Raw genomic sequence first — 12,002 nt, 5'->3', positions numbered from 1 at the left:
CATAACAGGAGAACTACTGAAATCATCTATGAGCATGAGCTGGTATAGATGTGTTCTTTCCTCAGAGAATAAATTATTTATTTCATCTAGGGTTGGGCGATTAATCGATAAATCAAAATTTCCAATTCTGGTGATTTTATTATGAAAATCTGGATTTTATTTTTTCCTTAGCAACAGACTCAAAGCAGCGATACTTTTACAGTAAAGTAAACTGTCACTCACGCCTGGGATTTAGCTGTGCGTTAAACCGCAGTGAGAAATGCTGCCCGCTACGAGATGCAGAAAACAACTTCAGCCCACAAACTCTCGTTAAGAGACGACCGCCATCAGGAGAATTTATTCCGCGGTGGATCCCATATGATAAGGATCCAGATGGAAAGACATCACGGATGCAGTTGTGTTGCATATTTCTGTGCAAGATATGAAGCCTTTTATACGGTGTTATACGGTTATGACATTATTTACTTTGTTGGCATTCCTTCATATAAATAAATGTTTTAAATAAGTTGAATATGTTTTGGGTTTTTTTTTAAAAAGGAAAAAAATCAATTAATCAGATTTGGTTAAAAAAAATCAGATTTTATTTTTAAGCCACATCACCCAGCCCTAACTTCAACATACAGCAGTTATTGTTAGATTGGAATATAACCATGCAGCTGGTCACGGTTGGATTGATGTTGGTGCATGGATCATGTTTACATGTTACGCTGACCAATTTTAAATTGAATTTGTATTGTTTCTCCTGTCTTTGCAGGAGTCTCTGTGACGTCAAGCAACACAGGGGTACCGGATATTTCAGGGTCTGTTTACACAAAGACGCAGGTAATTACAGAAACAAAATGCTTTGAATCCATATTCCTAACTCGTCTTCATAGGAGAGGAGTTCAAGTTAGATTTCCAGTTTATTTAAAATTGATCTGATTGTCTTGGTTCTGGCTTCTTCCTGCAGTCGTTTGAGAAGCAGGGTTTCCACGCTGGGACGCCAGCAGCTTCATTCAGCCTGCCCTCAGCACTGGGGAGTGGAGGGCCCATTAACCCCCCAGCTGCTGCAGGGTATGCTCCAGCCCCCTTCATGCACATCCTGGCCCCGCACCAACAACCCCATTCTCAGATTCTGCACCACCACCTGCAGCAAGATGGGCAGGTAAATGTACAGGCATGAATTGAGTTTTTATTTCTGTAAGTCTTTGATCTGAATTAAATCGGTTTCCTTCAGGGAACAGCCCTTTCTCACTTATTTCCCACAAATCAACTTAGTTTCAGATAAATGTTTGCGTCAACATATTTGACCAAAAGTATTCAGGTTATTTAATGTTTTCTAAGCATAATGCACAGTAAAAAACATATTTATGTATACAGTTAAGTTGATTTTATGGTTCCAGTTAGACGTTGACATTCAAATAAAACTTGTTGGATAGAACTGCCAAATGGACGGTCTTATGGGCTCGACATACAGGAGGCGACCAACAACAGCGACAGGCGAAACTCATCGCAACCTTCGTGATACTGAACACACGGGACACGACAAACGGCAGCGGTGCAGTGCATCACGCTCTAAGATCGCTTTTCTCCAAGAAATTTGATTGCTTATATTAGTGGGGATTTTGACATTTTCAAGCCAGTCTGTGACGTGACAAAGTATGACAGAGTTAGTCAGAAGATTTTGCACGAATTGACAGAAATCTTGCTGTTGACTGTATAAATGAGAGACAACCCTGGGTTCATCCAAGTTTACAAAATAGGAAACAGCATCGTGAATATCATCATTTGATGGACCTCAAGGCTGATCCAGATAAATCCAGAACCTATGTTCGGACTAAAAGGATCTATTCTTCTATGTTCAAAGTGTTTTCACACTGCGCTGTCTAGCCTGCTCTCATTGGTCAGTCCATGAAGCCCCTCGCTTGTTGGCTGTAGTGCCAGGCAACAGCGACAAAAATTTTATATTTTTCTATTTTCTTGTGTTGCGTCGCAAGCCCCGTGTGCACGTCTACATGAACGAGCGCAACATTTCACATGCGCAAATGTCGCCTGTCGCTTGGCTGGAGGGGAGCAGCGATTTTCGCCTCATCACGCAGGTTTCACAGGAAATGAATGGAGAAGGAGCGACATCGCCTCCCGTGCGTCGAGCCCATTAGTGTATATATATATAAGATGACTGAGTAGATGGTTTTAAAATCTTTGAGATGCCTCTTCAAATGCCTCTTACAGTATGGTTTCAGCACATCATTTAGATGCATAGTATTTGATGGAACGCTTGGCATGAAGCATCATGATTTCTGTCCTCTCCACTGTTTCAGAGCGGCACTGGACAGCGTAGCCAGAACGCCTCCATCCAACAGAAGTCTCAGATCAACAAGGCAGCATACAACAGCTACAACTGGGGAGCAAACTAACATCAACCGACCAGGTCCCTCCCATGGTGTTGACAAGCTGAAAGGGATGCTTATCAGTCTTTCTGCAAACAGTCTCCACATATAAACTCCCTATTCCTCCTGCAGAGATTTCCCTCCCCAGTCTCTTGACCCAGCACTCCAGCAGCTCTGACCGCAGTCAGAGGAGGTGCTGTGCCGAGAGAACGAGCACTGAGTTGCATGGATGACTGGGAGGGCCAGGAGGGGGTTAGAAGAGAGAGGGAGACTGGAGATAAATGGTTATAGAAATCAAGAGGTGAAATATTGAGTGTTGGGAATTTGTATTGTGATAATCCCCCCCCCACCCCCCCACCCCATTTTCTTTGACTTGTATGTAACATAGAACTGTTTTCTAAAAGAATGAACATTTCCTGTATGGTCTTTTCTTTCCCATGTTTTCTTCTTTCTGAATGAAGGGGAGGATTGAAGTAAAACCTGAAGGTGGGGGGGACAGGCTGGTTTTGTATTTCTCACCCTCAACTCACCTCTCCCTTAATATTGGTGGAAACTCTTCCCTCCCACACAAAATATCCAAAAATAATAATTCGCTGTTGAATGTTTATTTCTTCTTCTTCTTTCTTTCTTTCTTTCTTTCATTTTATGTCATTTTAAGTTTGAAGAAACAATTCTCTAAATTGGTAGAGTTGTGAAGTTTATTTTTTACCAAATATAGATATATTATATATAAAGACATATAAGCAAACTCACTGGCTTGGACTGTGAGGAAAGTGTGTTTGTCATGTGACTGCGTGCATGTTTGTATAGACGGGGGCCGTGGTTGTTTACTGTGCTTTGTTTTCTGCCTAGCACAGGATTTTTCATTATCCACTGCTTGTACAGTTACTGTTCCCATGAATTATAAATGCGTTGCATAAGGTCCCATCTTTTCTGAAAGACATTAAGAATGATTTCCAACGCCAACACACCCTATCTGCCTTCCAGTGTGTTATGTCTCTGAGCCCCCCTCCCCCTCCCTATTCCACCACGTCCCCTAACATCCTAGGGAAATCTGCAGCATTGAATACTGATGGACAGAATTGTACTATGGGTTTTTTTCTTTTGTCAGTGATTTATTTTTCTTTTTGTACTGTGCATTTTAAGAAAAAAAATTAAATGGATAAATTGTCTTGTACATATATGAAAAAAAAACACAAGTACTGTAGTCCCTGTTTGTCAATGGCTTTCTCTTTTTCCTTCTCAAATCCTTGCAGACTTGTTAGCCTTTTTTGTTTAATGTTTTTTTTTATTTTGTAAAAATATATAAATATTAAGTAAATAAAAAAAAAGGCATTTTCATCATTTTGGATGTTAATGTCTTTTAATAAACCATTTCTTGTGGCTTGTGAATGTAGCATCTCTTCTTCCAGTGGTTTTTCCTGATTTCCGTTTGTGTCGTTGAGGTCTTTAAACCCTGACAGTTTAATATGACAGAAATTCAATATCAGCTGGGTAATTAAACATATTACAAAACTGTACCAAGTGTTTGGCCTGGAAAAGTCTTATGTGTAGACTTTTGGATTTGAAGAGTATTATAGGCATAAATTAAAACTCCCAAGACATCATCAGACTGCACTGTGTGTGTGCACAGTTATTAGGCAAGTTGTATTTATGAGTATGTATTATTGAACAACTAAAGTGCTCTCGATTAATCCAAAAATGTTAATAAACCTCAAATGTGAATATGTAAGAAGGTAAATGAGGTTTTGGCTTTCTTAGGAAAAAATCTGTGCACAATTATGCAACTAAATGAAAAATTAAAACTTCCCCATGTCACTTGTTTATTTTCATCTGTTAATGTCAGAATAATAACTAAAAATTTACAAACATTTCTGACATTTAAAAAAAAGTCAGTTACCAATATAGCCACCCTTCTTCTCAATGAAGGTAATAAGCCTTCCATCCAGTCTGTAATCTGTTGACATTCATGCTGCAGCAACAACAGCCTCCCAGACACTGTTCAGACTGGTGTAACATTTTCCTTCACTGTAAATCTCCCATTTTAACAAGTTCTCAACAGGGTTTTAGGTCAGGTGAGGATGGGGGGCATGCACTTTTTTTCATCTTTAAGGCGTTTACTGGCTAGTGAAGTTTTAAAATATTCTTTGTTGGCTTTAAAGATTTGTTCACCACCTGTAAATCAGTCATCAGAAGGAAGAGTGTTCAAAAATCCACATTTTTAAAAGAAGGCAAAAACACCAGAGTTTGAGTAGAATTGACAATTCTTTGTCAAGCCAGTAATAAGAAAACAATACATATCTTCTCGAGAAGGAGGCTTGTTAGCTTAGCTTCTGATCACTAATACACAAAGTGTCGGGACCCTTCGGTTCAGCCAAAAGACCCGCCTAACTAAATTATCCTCCTCATTTATAGTGATACAAAGCATTGTGGCTATGTGCGTGCATGTGGTGAGCCTTCATGTGAATGTGTATTTTGCAAGGTGGTCCATCCTTCCGGGAATTTGATTCCTCCAGGTCCTCCTTCTGAGGTGCGTCAGAGCTGAAAGGAAAAAGATACTATGCTCTGCTTCACTATCTTTTTCTGCCTTTCTACTGACTCCCTTGTACTTTTTCTCACAATATTCACACAAAGGCTATTCTTTTAATGATTTCTGAGTTACTGGGAAATTCCGTTCTGCTAGGAGTGAATAGATAAGCAAAGAGATGCAACAATATTTACGATTTACTCCCTACTGGCCATCCAGAACATTGTCAAGGCCGCTAATTCTCAGCTCTTTTCTCAGTATTGAACTCAGTAACCTTATATGAGTTTATGTGAATGCACTATCTGTAACCTGCAAAGCAATGATAACAATTAAGCTGTAGTTCTATTAATTAAAAGCAGAGCCTAATGCATGTTACTAAAATCTAAGGATAAAATGTAAATGAATAAATGAATAAGAATGCTTAAATGAGTAAATGAATAATAAATGAGTAAATGAATCAAAATGCTTATAAAATATTTGCAACACTAGCCATGCAGTAAAGTACTTTGATACATGCGATGGAGCATCATCCTGTATAAAACTCAAGGACCTCTTGAAAGATGCAGACTTTTTCCCTGCATGATCAAAGTGTCTCCTAAAAACTTTGGGAGAAAAAGTTTGGGAGTTCATTTTGAGTCCATTTTCAACCTGAAAAGAAAGAAACTAGCTCTTCTTTAATAATACCAGCCCATACCAGTACCCCACCTCCACCTTGTTTATTGTGCTCTGTGCTTATTATTGAACCAGCCACAGGCCCATCCATCTGGTCCGTCGAGTCACTCTCATCTCATCAGTCCATAAAACCTGTCTTCAGATCTGTCTTGGCCCAGTCTTGACGTTTCAACTTATGTGTCTTGATCAGTGGTGGTCCGGTTTCAGCCTTTCTTATTCAGTGCCATGTCTCTGAGCACTGAACACTCCAGGTAGGTTGCAGTAGGTTGCAGTTCTGAAATATGACAGCCCTGGAGGATAATGGGCCCCTGGTAGCTTCATGTGTGACTCTTTTAAAATCTTTTGCATTTAATTTTCGTATTCTTGTTTCTCAACACATTTCCTGCAACTGTTGACTATTTGTAACGAAATGTTTGATAGTTGTGTGATCACACCCCAATATCTTGGCAATTTCAAGAGTGCTGGATCCCTCTGAAAGACATTTTTTTTTTTCTGAGTCCATTAAATCTTTTTTTTTTTTTTTTTTTTTTTTTTTTTTGGCCCATTTTGCCAGAGATAAAGAGGTTGCCTAATACCTATGCACACCTTAATATAGGGTGTTGACCTCCTTAGATCACACCCTCCCTCGTTAGACAAATACACATCACCTGATATGCTTAACTTCAGCAAGCATTCAACTATATACAGCTTGGAGTTGGCCATTTTGTAGTTCTGCTAAATTTGTTTAATGATGTAATATGATTTAATGTTACTTTATATTTTTTTTTTCATTGTATTCAGGATTAAAAACATTTCTTTAAATTCCAAAACAGTTAATAATTAATTGTCTGTTTTTCCATTTTTAGACTTCTTAAAATCCTGAGTTTCTGGCTTTGCTAGGGCAATTCATTCAATGATTTTCACTTGAGTTCATAAAGCTGAACACATAGTTAGGAAAAAAATATACGAGGCATCAAGTTCATAGTGAAAGAAGTAGCCTGGATATGTTTTACTTATGAATAGTAATACCATACAGTAGTTACTCCTTTCTAATTGAAGTTGCACAAATAATGTAAGTAGTTGAAGAGGCACAAGTGATTTTATTATTTGTGTATATATATATATATATATATGTGTGTGTGTGTGTGTGTGTGTGTGTGTCAGCTCAGCAACCTTCCCCATGATTGTGAATTCTAGTGAAATAGACTGAGAGACCATTTAAATGATCAGCAGTTCTTTGCAAGTGTTTTGGATTAATTGGCTGATTAGAGTGTGGCACTTAGAGGCTACAACATTCACACTATTCTAATTTTCTGAGATTTTGATTTTTGGGTTTTCATAAGCTATAAGCCACAGTCATCAAAATTATAACAAATAAATACTTCAAATATTTGCATATAATGAGTCTATATAATATATTATTTTACATTTTTAAGTTGAATTTTGTAAATAAATGAAGTTTTGCACGATATTCTATTTGTTTTAGTTTCACAAATATATATGTGTGTGTGTGTGTGTGTGTTGTTAAGTTCTCTGTAGATAGAACAAAAGAATGCCATTTCAGTCAATATTAAATAACTCAAATTAAGCTGTTATGCCTACGGAATTAATTGCAGCAGTAAAAATGTTACTCTAACTTTTTAGAACTGACACATAAAAAAAACAAAAACAACAAAAAAAAAACACATCTGGGTCTTTGTTGCACTTCATTAATTATCCACTCTCAAACTGAGATGTGCGTGGCTGTTCTACTGCGCGTTGTTTGGGTTAGGTGTGGTAATGTCGCATTACGACAACTTGCGTCATGCCGAATAGTTCAGAACACTTTACGGCACTGTTGACATACGTAACGGCGTTGGTCCTGCTCTCTTCCAGCGGTTTTGTGTTTTTACATTTCAAGTTATGCTGTAGTTTTCTGTCAACACTGTCATTAAATGAGTGTTTTTGATTTATTTCGCGGGTTTTTCGGAGTGCCTGGAGGCCACTATCGAGGCCGAAGGTGAGTTTTTTAGAGTCAAGTAGTTGAAGTTACCTGCTGTTAAGTAATGAAACCGCTCTGTCAAGGACAAGATTAGTTTGGGTTTTGCCAAGGAAAACCACAGGGGTCCCTTAACTATCATGGTTGCTGTTTTATTTAGACCACAGTATAATACGATTGAGGTCTATACATGTAACTTTTAGCTTGTTGTTATTACTGTGGCTAACGGGGAGGAGATTCTTACCATGACATGAATTACATGGACGGCATTCTGTTCTGTTTATTTAATCAGGGACCCCTTCTTCGATGCTATGACTCATGATGATGATGACGACGATGATGAAGATGATGAAGATGGATTCTGCTATGATGGATATAGAGGGGACCAACAGGACCCCTTTGACGGTGCCTGGAGATTTGGTTTCAGTTTTGGTCCGGATGGGATGAGGATCCAGGAGCCTCCTGTGTTTGGCCATGTCCTCAGAGAGATGGAGGAGATTTTCTCCCGGCTGGGCCGCTGGGATGAGCATTCAGATTTTGGACACTTTGGTATGAAAACAGAATCGAGATCTCTGCATTTATATCGCTAGCCAGTAGGAGTGTAACAATACATTGATATATCGATCATATCATCAGTGAGACAGTGCAATAGATCCCAAATTGAAAGATTCTTTAAAAAATCGAAACAATAACCATTTATCAAATGTACTTTTATTTTGACAATAGCTGTATTTTGAGTTCCCCTGGCAGGTCATTTTCTATTTATTACTAGTCTGTCTTTGTTATAAGAACACATTGTTTTTTATTTAAATACTCGAGCTTAAGAGTAAAAATATTAAATTATAATGTAGTTGCTTTTTGGGACTTTGATATTAATGGAAATGACTGTGTTCAATTACCTGCGATATTGTTTCATATCAATCGGTGGATCCTAAATCGAATCGAAGTTGGATCGTGACAGAATTTACGATATTGGCAAACACTGAATCACTATCCATTAAATTGATATAATCTTGATCAAACTGGTGATTTACACCCTATCCAGAACCAAACATGTAGTTTTGGCTTTATTTGGGGATGAGGGGGTCACAGATTCCTTTGTGATTTTTTTATTTATTTATTTTTTTTTCTCCGTCTCTGTCTCCCCCATGTGGGTTAGACGTTCCCAGAATCATGCCAACACCACCTCAGGACCGAGCGGAAAAAGATGGAGGTAGCGGGAACCCTCTGAGAGACTTTATGCTCAGGCCCCCGGACAGTGGCAAACAAGGGCCCTACAGAGAGCCACCAAGTGACATCCAACCTTCTTATGAGTCACCACAATTTCCCCGCACACCTTTTCATGGCTGGACCCCTTTTTCCAAGGTTAATGAAACATTCACCTCTCATTCTGTTTTTCCATCAATTGAATTAGTTTCATTTGCAGCACATGTTGCTTTAACTAACAACTCTGATTTTCTTACCATATCTTAATAGTTTAATGATATTTGGAAGCAAGGGCCACAGAAAACTCCAGATGAGAACCTCAAAGAAGACAGAGGTAGGTGCAAGTTTTACTTGTATTGTACTATATGATTTTATCTTGTTTTTGACTAATTTTCCATTTTGATCCTGTCTAGATCTGGACTCTGCCGTGTCCTCTGGTGGCCTGGATCAGATTCTAACTCCACCTGCTGGTCAGGTACCAAGCCAACCCAGGACCCGGTCATTCTTCCAGTCTGTCACTGTCACCAAGGTGGTAAAACCTGATGGGGTGAGTTTTTTAAATCCACATTCACATTAAATACTAATTATACATCCATGTGAGGTCTGATGAGATACAGTATGATTGTTAAACTTTACTGCAGTTAGAAGTAAATAAATGTTTTCTCCTGATTTCAGACTGTAGAGGAGAGGCGTACAGTCAGAGATGGCCACGGTAATGAGGAGACCACGGTGACTCGCTCAGGAGGCTCTGCGATGTTGGAGGGTTCCGACCATCAGACCGGACCCGTGCTACGGGGTAGGTCAGCTATGGTTTAAAAAGAAAAAAAGTATTCGTACAGCAGCAGTAGCATTTTTAATGCTTTGTTTTGGTTCCAGGTAATCCACATCGCTTCTCAGACTTGCGGGATGACGACTCATTATTCTCCAAGTTCTTTGGGGGGTTTAAATAACGTAAAATAAAGCATATTTTCTAGAATGAACAGTTTAGCTTTTGTTCTCTGACAAGTGTTTATCTCAAGCTGTGCGTAGGGTTTTTTATGGACAGACACTTGCATGATCCTAAATTTTCTAAATTAATTTTTTTGGATGAAAAGTTGAGTTGTTGACTTGTCGAGGACTATACAGGAATTTTAAAGTGAATGCTTAAACTTCCAGTCCTTCCAATCACTAGTCTTAATGACATATTGAGACACATAGATGAGTTATGAGTTATTTTTGTATTGTAAACAAGCCAGTATGGATATGTGTGTGCGTGTGTGTAAAGAATCAAATAAATTATATATATTTACATCATTGTTTGCCTTTAAACTTTAGGCCTCATTATCCACTGTTTGTCACTGTTAGGTGGCATTATATAAGTGCACCTTGTGTGCAGCCTCTTTTCATAAGAAAAAGAAGAACATTACAGCCTGGTTTAGGTCTGCAAAGTTGCAGCTGAACAAACAATACTTCTAAGAACAATATCCTTTGGACAGATGAGACCAAAATTGAGATGATAATTGACAGTGCTCAACATCATGTTTGGAAAAAACCAAACACAGCATATTAGCACAAACATCTAACATCAGTTGTCAAGCAAAGTGGTTGAAGATCGATCATTTAGGCTTGTTTTACATCCACGGCACATGTACACCTTGCAGCAACTGAATGGACCATGAAATCCTCTGTATGTCAAACTATTTCAGAGTTAGATCTGTCTGACAGCTGAAACTTTAAACTGGGTCTTGCAACAAAACAAAGATCTCAAGCACAGCAGCAAATGTTGTGAAATAAGTGGACCCAAATTCCTCCACAATGATATTAAAGAGAGATGATGTCATACAGGAAATGCTTGCTTTTGTTGCTGCTAAAGGTACTTCTACAAATTACTGAATCCTTCACAGGCTGGAAAATTGGGTGAGTCACCAGACTGGTTTGGGTCCTGAGCATTTTTGTTGCAACATCTTTAACATCCACATGCTCCCACTTGCACAGATGATGAAAAACAACTAAAATGAGAGAAATTGTGCAGATGAAACACAAATTTACAAAACTATATCATACTCCTTTACTAAATCTCATGAAGTGCCCTGAACAAACAAGTGAATGCTCCAGAATTTTCTTCAATTAAATAAAGACAAAACCGGGGTTATTGTCTTTTGAGCCAAAGTATGAAGGTAATAAAATCAGCATGCAACTTGATGCTGGAATGTTAAAAAGCACAAACCAAGTCATAAATCTAAAGACTCAGGCCTGGATTTCAACACCCCAGTCAGCCTACTATCACTTCACAAATATTTATTTATTTATTTATTTATTTAATACAGTCTGGCCACAAAAACCAATCAGACAGCTGCAGAATCTGCAGATTCAGAACCTGCTGCTCAAGTCCTCACTAAGCCCATAAAAGTAGATCATATCAGTCCTGAGATCTTCACACTGGCTTCCTGTCCAGCAAGCATTAAATGGTCTGGCTATTACCAAAATACATTTTAGATATGCTGGTTTGTTATGATATTTAATTAAGTTAATAATAAAACCGAGTAATACAAGTGAAACTCAAAAAACACTTTGCCTCTACATTCTTCCTCCAGACTCTGGGACCTTGATTTCTAAATGAGATGCTAAATTTGCTCTCATCAGAAAAGATCACTTTGAAACCAGTTCATTTTTTCTTTAGCCCAGGTAAGACACTTCTGATGTTGTACTTAGTGTTGCCTCATATGCACTAAAAAGAGCCTCTGAAGATCACGAAGCTGTTACATCTCAAGAAGCTGTTCAGACAGTTCTTTGTAAATAACTGTCTCAAAAGCGTGGCACCTGAAGACCTTGTGTGCTTGTCTTTACTTTAATAAAGTGGATGAGCAACATCAGGAAGGTGTTACTGTCCTTTCCAGAGCCTCATTGGACAAGTGAAGTGAAAGACCTGGTTCTGAGGCATGATACTCTGCTAGTTGAAAGAACTCTTGGAGTTCAGTGGTACACAACAACTTCACCTTCACCCAGATAAAAGTGCAAGACAAGCCAGAGACCAGATGAAGAATTTTATCTGTTGGTAATTCCATCTATGATTCCCTTGGCTTTTTGGTTCCAGTCATCTGGCCTGCTAACCTCCTGCTGAAAGAACTCTGTAAAGAACAATACGGATGGGATGAAAATAGGAAATATTTGGTTGAAAGATTTTACTCACCTCTCCAACTTCAGGATAAGGAGACGTTTGAAGACTTTTTTTTAACCCACTGCTGCAGCACAGCACAGTGAAGGACTGTGTATACTGAGAAAGCTTTACAGA

At 38.5% G+C, this 12,002-nt stretch overlaps 2 protein-coding genes across 6 annotated transcripts in view; both read left to right on the top strand.

Moving 5' to 3' along the window:
- The window catches only part of ubap2l (ubiquitin associated protein 2-like), a 28,971-nt gene extending 25,230 nt beyond the window's left edge, over positions 1–3,741 (top strand). For all 5 annotated transcript variants that reach the window (XM_042011607.1, XM_042011605.1, XM_042011609.1 and 2 more), the window contains 3 exons: positions 755–822; positions 950–1,144; positions 2,301–3,741. In XM_042011607.1, the coding sequence (XP_041867541.1) occupies positions 755–822; positions 950–1,144; positions 2,301–2,396 (359 nt within the window). In that variant the 3' untranslated portion in view covers positions 2,397–3,741. The remainder of the gene's footprint in view (positions 1–754; positions 823–949; positions 1,145–2,300) is intronic.
- A 3,629-nt stretch (positions 3,742–7,370) lies between these two features.
- Positions 7,371–10,019, top strand: hax1 (HCLS1 associated protein X-1). Its single transcript, XM_041967423.1, has 7 exons — positions 7,371–7,546; positions 7,818–8,074; positions 8,685–8,890; positions 9,002–9,065; positions 9,145–9,278; positions 9,407–9,527; positions 9,608–10,019. Exons 1-7 carry the CDS (start codon positions 7,482–7,484, stop codon positions 9,679–9,681), a joined length of 921 nt encoding a protein of 306 aa, XP_041823357.1. The 5' UTR covers positions 7,371–7,481; the 3' UTR covers positions 9,682–10,019.
- The last annotated feature ends 1,983 nt before the right edge of the window (positions 10,020–12,002 follow it).

This window comes from Melanotaenia boesemani, chromosome 17 (genome assembly GCF_017639745.1).
Source record: "Melanotaenia boesemani isolate fMelBoe1 chromosome 17, fMelBoe1.pri, whole genome shotgun sequence".
Lineage (NCBI taxonomy): Eukaryota > Metazoa > Chordata > Actinopteri > Atheriniformes > Melanotaeniidae > Melanotaenia > Melanotaenia boesemani.
This window is presented reverse-complemented; position numbering and strand designations above follow the sequence as displayed.